This window comes from Nicotiana sylvestris, chromosome 3, assembly GCF_000393655.2.
Source record: "Nicotiana sylvestris chromosome 3, ASM39365v2, whole genome shotgun sequence".
NCBI lineage: Eukaryota > Viridiplantae > Streptophyta > Magnoliopsida > Solanales > Solanaceae > Nicotiana > Nicotiana sylvestris.
The window spans coordinates 174,999,640-175,018,893 of NC_091059.1; the positions used below are offsets into that span (position 1 = coordinate 174,999,640).

The following is a 19,254-nucleotide window of genomic DNA, read 5'->3' on the forward strand; positions in this document are numbered from 1 at the left end:
GCGTTTAAGGTATAGTACTGCGAATTAGTTAAATTTTTTTTAAAAATAATATGCAGTATTATACTGCGTTTTACTTTAACGGCTAACTTTCCATTAAAGTAAAATGCAGTATAGTAGTGCGTTTTACCTAGTTATGTAACTTTTTTTTTAGCATGAGAAACCTACTTTTTGTCCAAAAAAAATCATTAAAAAAGTTTCGGACTCCTCAAATCGCACCACTTGACAACTTTGGGCAGCTTTTCGGACTGCAAATGGAAACTCCATCACCATGAATGAACTTTGCCTGGGTTTGGAGGTTCAACATTTCCCCTGCATTTCTATTTCCGTCGCGTACTTCTACTCCCATTCATGATAATGTAATAGATTCATATATACTGGCTGTTAGTTTTCGTGATGTTCAATTTGACCCGTGTATTGGCTTGGGCTTGGGGATTTTTCTCACGATAATCGCTCATCTCTTGCAGGTCTCTTGGTTTACTTTGGTGGAGGCGTTAAGGAACGAAACTGAGGTCATGTCACTTTCTTCCACTCAGCCCATCTGTACACAGCGTTCGTCCATTCAATTTCTGTTCTTTGTGTGGCTCATTTGCCCTTTTGATTGAAGTAACATTTCTTAATACTCTAATTTTGATGAGTGTCATTTCAGCCATGATTGCATTTCTTTTACTAGTCAACTGATTCATGATGCAGCAAGGTGAATATATCACTTGCACCATCACATTTTATATGATGGTTTTTGACTGGATATTGAGTTTGAAAATGTTTATTTGATTTAAGTGGAGAAAAGTTGTGAAAATTGTGTACGCTAATATAATTTGTGGAATAGTGTCTAAGATTTAGGGTGCCTCAAACTAGAAAGAGTGCCGTATTAATCTTGACGGTTTCTTTTCTTCGTTAACTTTTACTACACTCTAGTCTAGTTTTAAAAAGGTCTTAAATGTTTTTGTAGCACCTAGCACATACTAGTTTTAAAACTTATAAATTTCAATTGGAGACCTCTAATGTTGCACCAAAAAGAAAAAAAGTTTTTTGTGATTCTTTAGGATAATATGGTCATAGGAGACAAGAAAAGTATAAATTTAAAATAAAACAAAAAAGTAGGGAAAAAAAGAAAGAAACAGAGGGATAATATCACTAAAGTATCAAGTTTGTAAAGAAAATAAAGGAAAAGAAAAGAAAATAGTAGTAAATATGTAACAAGTTTATCTTGTTGATGTTTTTCGATTTCAAAGTTGCACGTTGATGTGATAATATCACCAAGTACCAAGTTTGTAATTGATTAATTTTAGGGCGCAAACTTTTCTTGAGTGATGCTCTAGCATCACGTCGGTTAATGATGCCTTTGTTCTCCTTCTTTTGCTTCAAATTTTATATAGAATGTCAGACCATGCATGTTAACTATATTTTCATAGAAGGTGTGTTCTTTAGGGAATTCCAAGATTTTCCCATCATTTAATTTAAGTCTTAACATTTCATATTTCATAGGCATGTAGAAGCACGCGTTTTTTTTTTTTGGAGGGGGGGGGGGGCAAATAAGAGAAAAACAGAGGCAAAGGTTGAGAGATGAAGAAGGTGGAGAGTGCATGTAGATTGGCCAATGTGGTTGTTCAACAGTTGGCACAGGTGGGATCATTTATTTTGTACGTTAATTATTGATATGTCATGTTGCTATCTTGATGGAAATTCCAATCCTCTGCTGTTTCAGACTCATGGTTGGTCCTGTAGTTATCCCTCCTTGATGTTGATGCTGATGCTCATATTCTTAAATTGGCTTGCCAAATGGTAATAACTGGTAGTTCTGATATAGAATGGTGCCCTGAGCCCTGTTGGGAGAAACTTTTGTCCTTTAGTTGCTCAAGCCGATGCTAATGGTTATGCCAGAGTTGTCAAATTTAGTTCTTCTTTGGATGGATCAGAAATTCATGGTATGCTTGTGTTTCCTTTCACCTGATAAAGAAGTTAGATGACCCTAGTTCAGGGGATACAGCCAAATGGGATTTTATTTCTTACTTAGGACTAAATATTTATTTGTAGAAACACTTAAATTCATTATTGAAATACCAATATATGATGGTAGGTCCAAAATAACTATAGTTATCAAGAGATTCCACTCGATTGTGCTATCAGTAATCTTGATTTCATTTATTAATTCTGTAGCCAAATCAAGAGGTTATCAAACACAATAGTGAAAGCAACAAGTTTTTCCGTGCCCGTGCTGTTTTAGTTTAAGAATTTAGAAGAGGTCTGGAATTCATAAAGATTTGGGGGCAAATACTCTGTTAGAGTGTAGTAGAAGTTTATCAAGCAATGTGTAAACTGTAGAGAGTACTCATTGTCACTTATAGCTGTCTGTTCTAGTGTTCTTTCAATAAAAACCAGGGTGCAACATTTAACAACGGTAGTTATAAAAGTGTGACTGAATAGGTATTATGATTTCTTTTTCTTGGCTGAGATTTGGCAAGTGCTAAGAACTCATGTAGTTTCTTTGAGTAATTAATCACTGCTATAAGAGATCTTGGCTTTTCTAGCGAGGGGGTGGTTGGGGGCAGAGCAGGATATAGAATCATGCATATGTAGAATTGACTTATCAGGTTCACTGAATATGTTAAGAATTAGAAAGTTTATATCCTCTGTTCCAGGTATGTACTTTATGTTAACAATACCACTCCTTTTTTTTAACCTATGTTTACAATACCAGTCACATCTCTCTTCACGTTACAAAAAGTTTATCTTTTATTGAGGAAATAACTGAAGTACTTCAATGACAAGGTCTTCTATTTCTTGTAGGGATCGATTTGCTAGAGATATGTCATAAATACGTGTAGTAACATCAATCCTTGATTCTCAACTAAGTATTTCCGAAGACTGAAAAGCACATGATTATGAGCTTTGGCTGCCTCTTTTGATATCCACCAGCCACAGCCGCTATATACGCTGCCGGGATGACTGCAAATTCAGTTGCTGGGATTGGTGAGATGATCCTTGTAAGTTAGATTACCACAATACAGAAGTTCATGCAATAGGCATCCGTTACATTGCAATGAGTCCAAGTCACCCTAATATCTTGCTGACCAGTAGCTATTATGAAGATCTAAGGGTTTGAGACATGAGATCCATTGCAAAACCTGTACATAAGACATTAGTCCCATTGGGAGGAGTTCAGAGAATAAGATATCATCTACTGTATTGGACCTAGTCTTGACGACTTGTATTCACAAAGATCTGCAGTTGTCTAAGTTAAAGATGATAAAGCTGAAGTCATGGAAACCTGTGACAAATGCGGTGTCTGGCATGTTGACCAGATTGACTAAGAGGCTCTTTAGGTATGGAAGGAAAGAGGGAAGAATATTTTATTAACGCCTCCTTTGCATGTGTTTGCCAGAAGGTTAACGACCTCTTGGTCTGGGATATGCTTCTTAGGAGTCAGGAACACGCAAGTTATGAAATAGTAATTAATACTTTTTTGGGGGATGGGGGTGTTTTGAGTTTCTGCCCACTGTTTTATGCATATTGATCTCATCTTCATGATGTTCCCACCTTGTATCTCTGCTAGAGAGAGAATTTCTGGTTATTTTGAATGGCTCATTCGTAACAGACAATTAGTGTGTACTTTTGTGAGTGAATTCACATAAACTTGTATCCATTAAAGCTGCAGTAGTAAATAGCAAGACAAGTACAACAATAGAATTGGCTCTGTTCTGTTCGTATCCATTTGTGTGTTGAAATTATGGACGTCCTGCATCTTGTAGTATAATTCACCTACTCCAAATTGATGCAGAAGTCGCGAGGCAAATGTCAAAGGAATGAGAAAGAATTGATAGTATTTTGAAATTGTAATCCTATTTTGGCCTGCATGGCCAAGTGTATGCTACAACGCTCCCCTCAGAATTCAGGTTTGTCTTTATTCTACTTTTTCTTACAACTTTTGTACAAAGATACAAAATCAGAAAGAGACTGATGCTGTTCATCTATGGGTAATATACTCAATTATTCTTACATGAACGGGCACACACCCAATCGTATGTGGTGAGAATTCCCCTTCAAAGCTTGGCCTCAAAAACATTATCGCTTAACTCACATTCTTCATAAATCATACTCCTATAAATTTGATAATTCCTGATATTTTATACGTGAAATTTAGAAATTTTATGTTTCTTTTCATGGTCGTAATTTAGACATAAAAATAGTTTAAATCAACAGTTAATTTTCGTAAATTTCGTCTTCAGAATCAGACTTATAGTACTTGTTACGCAGTAAACATTGCTTAGGAGACCCTTCACATAAAATTAACAAATGGACATAAAAACGTGGTTCCATTATAGTAGGGTATGCTGAAGCAAGTACTAAAAAGAAGCCTTCGAAATACAGCTAGATTAGAATGCCTGATAATATCTGGCACACTGATATAGTGACCTTTAATTAGGAAAAGAAAGTACTCTTTTCCATTGAAATTTATATTAATATGAGGTGTTTTTTTTAATGTGAGCTATATATGGGCCATATGAAGGCAGCTGGCTTGGTGAATTTTCTCTGCTCTATTGAACTCTGGTTTGGTATTATTTTTTGTAATACGTGTTAACTTATTGGTGACTTTTCTCTGCTCTATTGGTGAATAACAAGTTAACTTATTAAAACTGGAGGAGGACCGATGGTCTAATATAGGAAAAGAGAGAAAATGAGAATGAGAAAGGGGCTTTGGCTTTTTTAGGAGGGGAAATGTATCAAATTTGGAGAATACCAAAGGGTAGACACAAACAAGAAAGGAGAGGAAAAAAACATTGAATTTTCTTTGTCGGAACTCGTTTAATAATCTTAACTCGAAAGCTCAGTACTAACGTGGTGTGCCCTGCTACAACGCAATTAGGCTCTCAATCATAAAAACGTTCAAAAGAAAATTATCTCTTGCTTGAAATGAGTGATCAAAACTAAGAGAAAGGAAATAAGAAATTTGTATCGTGATGAATACATCGGAGAGGCAAGTTCCGATAAAAAAAAATGTAGTATAAAGCAACTCAGAGCTTATACACGGAATATCCACAAAATGACGGGGAGGAAATGGTTCAAATTTATCTATTATAATGTGAACAGAAATAAATGACTTTGCAATATAAATTACATTTTATATTATCGACTTTCCACAATTTCAACATAAAGATTTCTTGTGTAATCAGCCACCTAAAAATAATTTAGAATATTTTGCAATTGATTAATAACCATTACACCATATGATACAGTTGATAATAATAGTTATTTTTTTTAAATATATTTTTTCATTGATTATACTAGTAAGTTGTAACTAAGGAACGAGATGTAAGAATCCAACTTTAAGACTTTACTTCTGAACTGTAACTCTTGGAAGTCATAGATACTCCTATTATTCGGAGTTTGAAGACACTTAAAGAGAAACAGAAAACAGACTAGCTAGTAGTATTTATTACGAGCTCCAGAAGAGGTCCCTAACAGGCTAAATTTTCCACAAATGGAGAGTTCGACAATGGTATTGTCCTGTAGCAGAATTCATCATTTTCTCCAAGTGCATTAAAATTCTTAGAACTCTCTCTCTCATCTCATATTCATAGACAAATGGCAACTCAGTCACGTCCCTGTCATTTGTCTTCATTTATTGCGCAATTTTTTGCCCGTTTGGAATCTTTTTCCTCTCTTATTTATCTTCACTCACTCTCACAGTTGCACTCTCAGTCTCATGTGTTATATCTTCGCTTCATTCAACTTCCACCACTAATACCCATTCCCCAGTTCCTCTACAAAGTTCCCTTTTTTAACCTCTTTTACACATTTTCATGATATATACCAACCTTTTTTTCTTGTTTTTTGTTTTGTGAAGCTACATATTCTTGACTTACTTACTCATGCAAAATCGATCGTCTGCATTTGAGATGTAATTCTTGTTAAATGGGTCTAGAAAAATATTTCAGCTGGTTGATTTTGCTTTCTTGGGTTTTCCTGGTTCTGAGTTTCAGAGTAAACTGCTCAGAGGTTTCTTTGAAGTTATTGAGGACACCTCGCGCATTTTCAAACCGGAATTTTGCTAAATTTGCTTTTCAAGTTTTGGTGAGTGGCAATGGTGACATTTGTGCGGACTGCTCCACTTATTGCAAGGTCAGTTTGCATGCTATAGAACAGTTGTCTACATGTCATTTTTTTTTTGTTTTTAATTGCAAAGCACAGGCATGCTCTTGTTACAATTGCTGTTAATTTAGGAGTTCTGAATGCACTACGAATATCCTGTTTGAGCTATTCCTCAAAAGGATTCTGCCTTTGGGTTCCTACTTCATTCTCTCTGAAAGGCAAAAGACCAATTTGAGTGATTTTGTTTATTTAGTTAATTTTGCTCAATATTTGGAGATACTTAAACATATAGGATTTGGAACTCTTTTTAGTATTAACTTAAAGACGCAAGCGCGTAGCTTGAATTCAACATTATCAGTTACTATCTTCTCCGCATACTTGATGTCGATAGTAGATGAGTGTCTAATGTGAGCACAAACTAACTTTACCACCTTAGTACAAGGAGAAAAAAATGAAAGAAGAGAAGGGGTTCCATGGATCAGTGTTATTTTTATCTAAGAAGAGGAGAGAAACCATCTTTATGCTCATCCTCACTTGTCAGCAGACTTCCATCTACATTATTTTCAATCCTTTAATAAAATATGTAGTAAGTAGCATTTAATGGTAAGCTTCTGCAATGCCAATAGTAAGCCATTAGGCATATGTATGACTTGTTTCCCTGAAAACATAAAAAATATCTGTCGATAATAGCGAAGGATTATAGAAAGCGGCCACCTTACTGTCAAATGATATGCACCTTACAATGATAAACTTGAGGTTTAAGGAAAGATTTCTTGTATAACATCCATAGAATATATTGAAAAGTAGCAGTTAAGGAAAATGCACATTTTAAGAGAGATTCTCTCTTGATCCTTAGGGTGCAACTGCCTATTGAAGATTGTTCTACATTTATTGAGTTTCAGTTTTTATTTTTTAACTTGGTAAGTTTTCTGTTCGTTTAGTTTTTTGCGCTTCATTACACAACTAATTAATTTTTCATTTACTGTTACTGTAGCTGGATGATCACATCCCTTCAGTTTGTGCAAGTGGAGAAATTTTGTACACACGGTTGTTAGACGGAAATCATACTTTTGAAGTTTGCACCAATGGATCTCATGGAGCTGGATGCTCTCGTTATAACTGGACTGTTGGTAGCACTCAACCTTTTCTTCTTTTCATGGTCTTGGTGCCACCCTAGTAGTTCATGATACTTAAATACCACTTAGGGCACATAAAAACGACCATTATCTTCGGTGGTGTATTTTGACTTCTGTCTTTAAGGCTTAAGTTGTTTTTTGTTGTTGTTTCTGATCCTTCTTTGTTCAACATAGTTAGTTATTACATATGTTGGGGAGAGATCACCAAATAGTGGAGAGAAGGTAAATGAGGAGAGCTCTGGATCATTACATAGTTTCTGATCCTCTCTCTGTCTCTTTATTTCCTCATAATGCGGGAATCGAACACCCTCTGCTGCTGGAGGGCTGATGTATAATGTACTACTTCAATCCAGCAACCTGGTAGGAGTAGGTTCTAGCTTGCCCCTTTCTTCTTATTAGCCAGATAGGTTTGGAACACTTTGTAATAAAAAGACAAGGTAAACTTCTATTTCCGTGTAATATCTTTCAACCATTTTAAGACATTTGCTCAAACTTTGAATAAAGAGGCTACATGTTCCAATTTTCACCTTGTTTAGGCATCCTAGCACAGTTATCATCAATTATTGTTTATGTTTCAGTTGCCGGACAGGTAGACAATAAACTTGGTCTTTTCTAAGCATGATGTATTTGTGTGTGTGTTTGGGACTCAAGTCTAGTTGTAACTGCTGGTAAAGTAAAAATTCATTCATGGTTTCACTTCCTGATTTCATGTCCCTACTCTTCTGCAGACACTATTCCTCCTACAGCCTACATTACCGCACCAACATCTTTTACAAATGCTTCAAATGTTTCAGTGAACATATCTTTCAGCGAGCCATGTTGGACCCAAGGTGGTTTTGGATGCTCTTCCACGAATTCCTGCAATGTAAGTATATGAGAAGCTAAAATATGTTGGCAGTGGGAAGTCTTTTGCATGAAAGCTTGGTTTCTTATGATGTCTAATTATCTTTTCTTCAAGGTTTTGACCTTCGTTAGTTGAAGTTCACCTCTGCAAACATTCTCAAATTGCCTTGTAATGGAAAGAGTCGTGTAGGGGATCTAGGGTTCTTGGAAATTCCTTTTTTATTATCTCTTCAGCTCAAAACTTAGTTATCAATTGTGTGCTCTTTGCAGCTTCTTGTTTATGGCCCTGGACAGGTCGTACCAAACACACTCAATGTTATTGAGCCAGATCTTAAATTTTCTGTTGTCGTGAGTCTGTCTACACGTGATCAGTATGGAAGAGTGGTCGTGGTAATGGATAAAAACTTCTGTTCAGACTCTGCTGGAAACAAATTTAAAAGGACAGAAAATTCAAGAATATTTATGCATTTTGGTGAGTCAGTTGCCTTACCTTTATCATGTTGATATCGGTTCTTTTAGAGATGATCCTTTTGAATCAGATTTTCTGTTTCAGAGTTATATTATTGTTCTAGTCTTCTAGAAGGCCCTGCCATTTCATGATCCAAAGGGACATCTTTCTTTCTGTGACAATTGAAACAAATTCTAATATGTGATATCTTAATATGAATATACTGTAGAAACGAATCCTAGTGTATAAAGATAATAGATTAACAATCAACAATTAACTCTGTGCCGATCAATATGGAGTGACTCCAATCTCTTTGATACTGGATTCAACAGATAGAAGGTCAGTGTCCGTTGACATAAGGACTCAAATACCTGAAAGGCTACTACAGATTGACAGAGAAACGAGAACAGTGCTAGCTACAAATAGAACTGAGAACATGAAGGTGTATTTGTACTTTACAGAACCTATTGTCAATTCATCTACTGAAATTTTGAATTCTCTGAACATAAGTCAGGGGTTGGTTACTCCCATTAGTGGAAATAGTTTGGGAGAACGTAGATTTGGCTTTCAGGTTAGTTCTTTCCAATGTTTATTGCAATTTGATATTCCATTGCAGTTCTTGTAAATAATACCTTTTTTTGGTTCATTTCCAGATTAAAGGCATATCACAGATGGCCATAGTCACATTGAGCCTAAGATCAAGCTTATTATTGAGCAGACAGGGAACCTCCGTAGCTCCAGTAACTCCAGTTACTTTTCTATACGGTACGTTTGACTGCCTGTTAGAAACTTTTCATTGAAGACACCTCTAAATAAAGAAAGGATAATGCCTCTACTTCCACCTGCTGAATTGACATGAGGATGATATGTGATTGCATGGTAATGTTTGATATGCTAGTTATTTTGTTTCTCCAAAATATAATTGTTTATTGGACCTTCAGATATGCAACGGCCTGCTGTCAGCTTGAGCACAACATCTAGGATGAGAACTTGTGAAGAGCAAATTCCTGTATGGATAAAGTTCGTTAAGCCTGTATTTGGATTTAATTCTTCACATGTGTCCATCACTGGAGGACATTTGCAGAGGTTAGCAGATTCCTTGTATACTGATCTTCCTCGGTGAAAAGATTCTCCTGTAAAATAAAGCTTGTTCTTTAGCAAGTTAGGAAGAATAACATCATTTCTGTCGTGTACCAGTCATGGCTCATTGATTTAATGTTCTTATGTATTTCCAGCTTTCAAGAAATGAGTAGAAGCATTTACATTGTCAATATACAAGCGAGGGAAGATTTTGTTTCTGTGAGCATCCCGGAAAATGTAACCGGTGATGTTGCTGGAAACAGAAACCTACAATCTAATGTTCTCCAGCTCCTGCACTGTAATATTCGATAGTTCTAAACTCAAGGTCACTTTCTTTTGCTTTGATGATGCTTTAATCATGTATGATTTCCTTTTACTCTTTTACAGATACTGTACCATCAATATCTCAAGTGCTTTCCATCTTTGCAACTGCTGCTTTCGTGGTAACATCTTTTGCAGCAGGGCTCCTCACTGTGTCAACTGCGAGCCTCCAATCTGTTGGTGCATACTCAAGACCAAGCTCTTTTATGACATCTGATCCTGCTAGAAATCTTTTTGTAAATACCCCTTCCTTAACAACTTTATGTTAGACTCGTATAGGTCTGCAGTCTATATGGGTACTTCTTTGGTTGTTAAATACATGGGGAAGGATATGAAAGATCTTGAATTTTAGAACTCTAAGGCTCTTAGTGAAGCTCATGAAGTTGTCCTTTGTTCCTGAGATGTATTCTCGGAAGCAACACCATGAGAAGGGAATAATCATTTGCTTTCTCCAAAAACAAATTCCAGTGTGACAGATACCTCGTCACAAGTCAGATTCTTTTTTTATTTTTGTAGAGTTCAGAGTAATAACTTTAGCTCCCAGTTTTAGTATCTCTGTGCTGGCAGCATAATTTCCGAAAAAATATTAATACGTCGACCTGCTATTTTCAACGGTTGGAGCAAGAAATATTTTGAACAGACAACAGCTCTACCATTGCTGAGCTACCAATGAAAAGGGGTCATAAGGCATAGATACCATTAAGATCGAGTTCTGCTGATGATTTATTTGGGTAGTGTTTAGAGTTTATGTTCTCTCACTAGCAATATCAGAAGGCTCTAATGTGGACGAATACATTTTTGGAAATGTCCACGCATCTTATGTCCATTAAGTTCATTGAAATTTTCAAAATCTTTGAGATCAAAATAGCACTCTTAGATTGATTGATCCATTACATTATGTTCTGAGTGCACATCTTTTCTTTTTGTGTCTTGAAACAGAGAATAGCTTGTCACATTCAGGTATTTGCATTGACGAGATGGTTGCCAGTTACATTGCCAGTTGAATACTACGAATTTGCTAGAGGCCTGCAATGGAGTGTTCCCTACATGAGGCTCCCATGGGAAACTGGAAGCACGTTTCCATTCATGATGGGACCGAGTTCCCCGACAAACTCACATTCATACGGCTCTAAAATTCATGATTTTGGAAAGAAAACAGACAAATACAATGTGGACAAAGCTTCAGGATTATATGGGCTGCCACTTAGTCCTATGGAATATAGGTCAATCTTCGAGGTTAGAATCCGCAACTTTCACCATAACATAAATACTTGTTCCGTGATCGCGTTGTTGAATGCTCTTCTGAATGGCAGAGCCAGAATCTTCTTCCGGAAGCTCAGTATATCCTGGATCCACAATATTCAAGTGGGTAAGTATCGAAAGATGTCTCTGTATCACTTTTGAAGTGGTCAAAGGTGATTAGTTTCCCGATTCATTGGATAAATGCAGTAAATCAATGTCCTGAGGTGTACTTTCAACTAGTTTCCTCTTTACAAAAATTAACCAAGAAGCACTAAGGTCAGGATTACTACTTGTAAACCAAGCTACTTCCAGGCCACGTGAAACCAGAACTAGGGCTGTCACCAAATACGTGATACAATTATATTCACTTCTTTGGGAAACTAAATATGCAAAGTAACAAATAGAGACCATGCTTCAGGTACTGGGACTTAGGTTTTAGTTAAAAAAGAAAAGGACGATCAAGTGCATGTACTTGAAAATATCTTTATCAGCCTTTAAGCAAAAGATGGATTTAGCATCTGCAAATGAAAAATTCATCTGCTGTTTCCAGGTGGAGAGATTTTAACAGAAGCATGTTTTGGTTAGCCGTTATTGGAGGCAGCTTGATATTGCTTCATGTTTTGCTCCTTTTTATTTTAAAGCTGAGAAAGGACACAGGAAAAAAGTGGAGCTATGGAGCTTTGGTCTTTCCAAGATTTGAGATCTTCCTTTTAATTCTGGCTATACCTTGCATTTGCAAAGTCTCAGTAAATATAGTTAAAGGTATTTCCAATTCATAAGCACTATGTTCCTTTATGCATTATGCCCTATAGCATTGTGTTGCAACGAGTGCATTCCACCTGAAACACATCAATTTTCACATCTAAAAATGATGAGATATATCTGTAGTGACTGATCCCCAATACAGTACATATCTATAACAGTTAGACGCTACTTACCTTAATCAGATATTGACCAGGTCAGTAGATTCAAAGCATTACAGCTCTTAGAACTGTGATTTCTGAAAGATTGTGATTTGCATAGATTTTGTCACAATGAGTTAAAACTGCCAGTAGATCATTACTGCTGAAGCTAATAGATATTACCTGCATAATTGTCGTAGTTGTGTTTGTTGAATTTGACAAAATGTTTGTCCCACATCGGTGGGAAAACAAAAGTTGGGGGGATTTTCCCCCTATAAAAGAAGGCTTAATGTTTAGGTTTTAAATACACCTCTCATTTGCCTTCTCATCTGTTTAAGGCATTTGTATCTTCTCTCTTTAGTATTATTTCACTTGTATTTTTGGAGTGAAATAAAATATTGGTTGTGTCCGAGGAGTAGGCAAAATTAGCCGAACCTCGTAAATTCTGGTGTTCCCTTTATTGTTGCTTTATTGTCTTATTTATTATTTGGTGGCTGTCATAATTTTTGGTATAGTAGTTGTGACTTATTCACACTATATACATTTGGCTTCCGCAACAATTGGTATCAGAGCCAAGGTACTGTCTAAGTATGCTCTGTGGTTGCAGCATAGTCTGATCTTCCACATCAGAAAAGATTTATCTTGGTAACTGAGTCAAGGTTCTGTCTGAGTATGCTCTGTGGTTGCAGCTTAGTCTGATCTTCTACATCAGAAAGGAAATAATCTTGATTTGTGTCGTCAGCTATTAAATAATATTTGTGTCAAATATGGGAGATAATAAACAAGAAGAATCTACATCAAGTGTCAACAATACGTCATCATTGGCATCTTCGCTTATGACAAGAATTGTGTCAAATGCGAAATTTGCGGTAGAAATTTTTGACGGGTCCGGGCATTTTGGGATGTGGCAAGGCGAGGTTCTAGATGTCCTTTTTCAACAAGGGCTAGATCTGGCCATTGAAGAAAAGAAACCAGATGTTATTGGAGAAGAAGATTGGAAGATTCTCAACCGTGTTGCTTGCGGTACCATTCGATCCTACCTTGCTAGAGAGCAGAAATATCCATACACAAAGGAAACTTCTGCAAGTAGATTATGGAAAGCACTGGAGGATAAATTTTTGAAGAAAAACAGTCAAAATAAATTGTACATGAAGAAGAGATTGTTTCACTTCACCTATGTTCCTGGTACCACGATGAATGAACATATCACCAGTTTCAATAAGTTGGTTACAGATTTGCAAAATATGGATACAACTTATGATGATGGTGACTTGGCCTTGATGTTGTTGGCGTCACTTCCTGATGAGTACGAGCACCTTGAAACTACTCTACTCCATGGAAATGACGAAGTTTCTCTCAGAGAAGTTTGTTCGGCTTTGTACAGCTATGAACAAAGAAAGCGAGAAAAACAGAAGGGCGGAGAAGGAGAAGCACTATTTGTGAGGGGTCGTCCTCAAAATCAAACGAGGACAAAGAAGGGAAGATCCAAGTCAAGATCCAGACCCAGCAAAGATGAATGTGCCTTTTGTCGAGAAAAAGGGCACTGGAAGAAAGACTGTCCGAAGTTGAAGAATAAGGCCAAATATAATAATGGAAAGGCCATTATGGATTCAAATGTAGCTGATTGTGATGATTCAGACTTCTCATTAGTTACAACAGAGTCATTAACATCATCAGACATATGGTTGATGGACTCGGCTTGTAGCCATCATATGTGTCCCAACAGGGACTGGTTTGTGGAATTTCAAGAAGGAGAATATGGAGTCATCCACACAGCGGATAACAACCCTCTTACCTCATATGACATTGGTTCAATACGATTAAGGAACCATGATGGAATGATCAGAACATTGACAGATGTTCGATATGTACCGGATTTGAAGAAGAATCTCATCTCTGTGGGAGCCCTGGAATCAAAAGGGTTCAAAATCATTGCAGAAAATGGAGTGATGAGAGTATGCTCCGGTGCACTAGTGGTAATGAAGGCTAATCGGAAGAATAATAATATGTACCGCTATCGTGGCAGTACAGTTATTGGGACAGCGACAGTGACATCCAGTGACGACAAAGAGGCAGAAGCAACCAAGCTATGGCACATGCGCTTGGGACATGCTGGAGGAAAATCCTTGAAAACTCTATCAGATCAAGGATTGTTAAAAGGAGTAAAGGCTTGCAACTTGGAGTTTTGTGAGCATTGTGTCAAAGGGAAACAGACAAGGGTTAAATTTGGTACAGCGATCCATAATACTAAAGGCATTTTGGATTATGTACACTCTGATGTTTGGGGTCCTTCCAAAACACCTTCATTGGGTGGGAAGCACTATTTTGTAACCTTTGTTGATGATTTTTCCCGAAGAGTATGGGTGTATACAATGAAGAGCAAAGATGAAGTGTTGGGAATTTTTCTCAAATGGAAGACGATGGTGGAGAATCAGACAGGCAGGAGGATCAAGTGTATTCGCACAGACAATGGAGGTGAATACAAAAATGATCATTTCAATAAGGTATGTGAAAATGATGGCATCATCCGACACTTCACTGTTAGACATACACCACAACAAAATGGAGTGGCAGAACGTATGAACCGGACCTTGCTGGAGAAGGTACGGTGTATGTTGTCCAATGCTGGCTTGGGCAAAGAATTTTGGGCTGAGGCAATTACATATGCATGCCACCTCATTAATCGCTTACCATCTGCTGCTATTGATGGCAAGACACCATTTGAAAAATGGTATGGAAAACCTGCTGTAGATTATAACTCTTTGCACGTGTTTGGCTCAACTGCATATTATCATGTGACGGAGTCAAAATTGGATCCAAGGGCAAAGAAGGCTATTTTTATGGGAATTACTTCTGGAGTCAAAGGATATCGCTTATGGTGTCCTATGACAAAGAAAGTAATATTCAGCAGGGATGTTACCTTTGATGAATCTGCTATGGTAAATAAGGTAACAGAAGATACCAAACAAAATAAAGGTGCTTCTAAGCAGGTGGAGTTTGAGGGAAAATTTATTTTTCCTACACAAGAAGCAGAGGAGGAAACAAATGAAGATTATCCTCTAGAAGGAGAGCCAGTAGAGGAGATTCCAACTCAGGAACCTCAACAACAACTTGAATCAATAGCAACCAGCAGGCCAAAAAGAACAATAACGAAACATGTTCGTCTCATAGAGACGGTTGCTTGTGCAACCTCAATTGTAGCTGATGATGTTCCTACTACTTATAAAGACGTTGTCCAAAGTTCAGAAGAAGATAAGTGGAGGATTGCCATGAATGATGAAATACAGTCCCTTCATCAGAATCATACATGGAGATTGGCCAATCTCCCGAAGGGAAAGAAAGCAATTGGGTGCAAATGGGTATTTGCAAAGAAGGAAGGATTTCCTAACCAAGTAGATGTTCGCTACAAAGCAAGATTGGTGGCCAAAGGATATGCTCAAAAGGAGGGAATTGATTACAATGAAGTGTTTTCTCCAGTTGTAAAACATTCCTCCATTAGAATTATGTTGGCTTTAGTAGCACAATTGGATTTGGAACTAGTTCAGATGGATGTAAAAACTGCGTTTTTACATGGAAACTTGGAGGAGGAAATCTACATGACTCAGCCAGAAGGATTCAAAGTTGCTGGAAAAGAAAATATGGTGTGCAAACTTGAAAAATCGTTGTACGGATTGAAACAATCTTCTAGACAATGGTACAAGCGATTTGACGAGTTTATGTTGCGGCAAGGGTACAAGAGAAGCAAATACGATCATTGTGTGTATTTGCACAAGCTTAAAGATGGTTCCTTTGTATATCTTCTCCTATATGTTGATGATATGTTGATAGCTTCCAAGAATTTGGAAGAAATTGATAAGTTGAAGATTCAACTGAAGAAGGAGTTCGAGATGAAGGATTTGGGTGAGGCAAAGAAAATTCTTGGCATGGAGATAATTAGAGATAGACGTTCAAAGAAACTCTGTTTATCTCAAAAGGAATATTTGAAGAGAGTACTTCAACGTTTTGGCATAGATGACAAGACTAAGCCAGTTAGTACTCCACTTGCTTCCCATTTTAAGCTAAGTACTACTATGTCGCCAATGGATGAAGTTGAACGAAAGTATATGTCAAAGGTACCATACGCAAATGCTGTTGGTAGCTTGATGTATGCAATGGTTTGCACAAGGCCTGACATTTCACAAGCTGTTGGAGTTATTAGCAGATATATGCACAATCCAGGGAAGGAGCATTGGCAAGCTGTGAAGTGGATTCTACGGTATATTCATAATACTGTAGATGTCGGGTTAGTTTTTGAGCAGGAAGACAATCAGTCTGTAGTTGGATATTGTGACTCAGATTTTGCGGGTGATCTGGACAAACGAAGATCAACTACTGGTTATGTGTTTACTTTTGCAAAGGCACCAGTTAGTTGGAAGTCTACTTTGCAGTCAACAGTTGCTTTGTCTACAACAGAGGCAGAGTACATGGCTATTACAGAGGCTGTGAAAGAGGCAATTTGGCTTCAAGGATTGCTAAAGGAGCTTGGTGTTGAACAAAAAGGTATCACAATTTTTTGTGATAGTCAAAGTGCTATTCAATTAGCGAAGAACCAAGTTTATCATGCAAGGACGAAGCACATTGATGTTCGATATCATTTTGTACGAGAAATCATAGAAGAAGGTGGAGTCACAGTGAAGAAAATTCATACTACGGAGAATCCTGCTGATATGCTGACAAAGGTGGTGACTGCGATCAAGTTTCAACATTGTTTGGATTTGATCAACATTGTTGAACACTGAAGATTGAAGATGAAGACACAACCAAAATTTGTTATTGAGAGAAAATTGAAGATGTGGAATTTTGCCAAGGTGGAGATTTGTTGAATTTGACAAAATGTTTGTCCCACATCGGTGGGAAAACAAAAGTTGGGGGGATTTTCCCCCTATAAAAGAAGGCTTAATGTTTAGGATTTAAACACACCTCTCATTTGCCTTCTCATCTGTTTAAGACATTTGTATCTTCTCTCTTTAGTATTATTTCACTTGTATTTTTGGAGTGAAATAAAATATTGGTTGTGTCCGAGGAGTAGGCAAAATTAGCCGAACCTCGTAAATTCTGGTGTTCCCTTTATTGTTGCTTTATTGTCTTATTTATTATTTGGTGGCTGTCATAATTTTTGGTATAATAGTTGTGACTTATTCACACTATATACATTTGGCTTCCGCAACAGTGTTTACCTTAGCATTCTCTCTTCCTGACACCCTCCCCGTGTAGGAGCGGGGACATGCAGATAATAAGTCTTATTGCAAACCTTTTCCCTGTCTGTAAAAAGGAGAACCACATCAATTATTAGAAATTAGGCACGGTTGCATATATCTAAAAATCTATCCAGCCTCTAGGGCTACAGGTCTTTAACAGCTTTATTAAGATCCTAAATATTTCTAGTATCAAGATACATCTTTTGGTATGGAGATAATCTATCATTTACTATAAGAATGTTCTCTACTAGAATGGATCTGCGCATTTTATAGTTTCTTTCTGCATCACTTGAAGATTTGATTATTCCCAAATTTGTTCTTTTCTTCTAGGAGGATCAACTGCAGGAATTGTTGTTGGCATTTTACTTTTAAGTTTAGTATCATTTCTACTGCTAGCATTGCTGTTGTTCCTTTCTATTGGAATCACGTTAGGGAAGCTTCTTCAGTATAAGGAGGTACACCAAGTTGGGCAGACATTCCATTGGTATCAAGAATTAATCCGAGTTACCCTAGGTCCTGGTAAAAGAGGTCAGTGGACATGGAAAAAATCACGCGATTCTAAATATTTAATCATGTTTGGCCCCCTGTTTGAGGACCTAAGGGGTCCACCAAAGTATATGCTCTCTCAGATTACAGGAGGAAATCCTAGCAAGCATAATGACAAAGTCATTGCAACAGACGATGAGACGGAAGATGCAGAAGCACCTTTTATCCAGAAGTTGTTTGGTATTCTAAGAATATACTTCACATTTCTTGAATTTGTGAAGCGAGTTTGTCTTGGAATTGTGGCTGGTACGTATTTGAAGAACTGGTCTTCAAAAACTCCGATAGTTGTCCTGCTTAGCATCACTTCTTTCCAGCTATTCTTTATGGTTCTGAAGAAGCCTTTCATTAAAAAGAAGGTTCAGCTTGTTGAGATCATCTCAGTTGCTTGTGAAGTAGGTATTTTCGCTGCTTGCATTGTTCTCTTAGAAAGAGATTCATCAAGAAAGGAAACCGAAATTGGAATCGCCATGCTTGCACTTTTCTTCATAGCATTTTTGGTCCAGCTGCTAAATGAATGGTATGCATTATACAGACAGACAAAGCGACTCGGTCCTGATGACAATTCTTTCTGCTCTGGTCTGAAAGCAGCATCAATTGGATTCCTTTTGTTTTTCATTCCTCAAAGATTGATCAGAAAGCTCGAAAGTGGGTCTGCGTTGTTAGACCACAGACTAAAGGAAACTGGGGATGTTACTTCTTCTGGTGACAGGAATAGGAGTTCTGGTAGTAGGAGCTCAGGTGATAAAGCATGGATGCGGCGAATAAGAGAACTAGCAAAGTCCAGCTTTAGTAAAGACAGTAAGGCAACGCCAAGTGATCCCTCAACAAGTACTGTTAGATGGAGCGGATTGTGGAATACAAAGAGAAGTGGGAGCTCATCTATGGATGCATCAGCAGACTTCAAGTCAAAACCAAGAAGATTGCACAATGATTTAGAAGCTATTTTTGCTTCCAAGTCATAAACATCTTATTCAATATACAATGGAGTAATATATTCTGGCTTTACTGGTTACTTGACTACATCTAAAGCGGGTTTGGACCTGTTGCTTTAACTATGTAACAATGTATCTGTATGCTATAAATTAAAGTATACAACACTTATTCTGAACTCTCTGACGTTGATCCTGGATTCCCCCTGCTTGACTGTTTTTGAGCTTATGTGCTTAGCAGGTTTATGTTATATTTCCATAATAAGGATTGTTGGAATCATAGAATGTATCAATATGTAGCTCTAGAATATAAATGCATGATGTCAATGTCATAACTTGAATATTCCTGTCTTACACTAAATCTTTTCGTCTTTTTATTGGATAATAAATTGTCGTTTAAACAAAGAAAAGGGGGAAAAGAATATGCTTCATATAGTACTCTTTTCACCTTTCTTCAAGGAAACAATAGCACTATGAAAA

At 37.2% G+C, this 19,254-nt stretch overlaps 1 protein-coding gene and 1 long non-coding RNA gene across 3 annotated transcripts; both read left to right on the forward strand.

Annotated features, from left to right (window-relative positions):
• Positions 1-189: 189 nt before the first annotated feature.
• Positions 190-3,711, forward strand: LOC104220663 (uncharacterized). Of its 2 annotated transcripts, none has more exons than XR_011406263.1 (4): positions 190-295; positions 465-1,623; positions 1,706-1,925; positions 2,788-3,711. It is a non-coding gene; the product is annotated as an uncharacterized lncRNA (long non-coding RNA). The 2 variants fall into 2 exon arrangements; XR_709557.2 differs by having other exon boundaries at positions 196-356.
• Positions 3,712-5,582: 1,871 nt separating this feature from the next.
• Positions 5,583-18,953, forward strand: LOC104220662 (uncharacterized). The gene is made up of 13 exons (XM_070171199.1): positions 5,583-6,120; positions 7,085-7,220; positions 7,955-8,091; positions 8,340-8,541; positions 8,850-9,088; positions 9,171-9,282; positions 9,459-9,603; positions 9,753-9,895; positions 9,985-10,154; positions 10,858-11,154; positions 11,232-11,287; positions 11,711-11,922; positions 17,630-18,953. Exons 1-13 carry the CDS (start codon positions 5,914-5,916, stop codon positions 18,805-18,807), a joined length of 3,234 nt encoding a protein of 1,077 aa, XP_070027300.1. The 5' UTR covers positions 5,583-5,913; the 3' UTR covers positions 18,808-18,953.
• Positions 18,954-19,254: the final 301 nt, after the last annotated feature.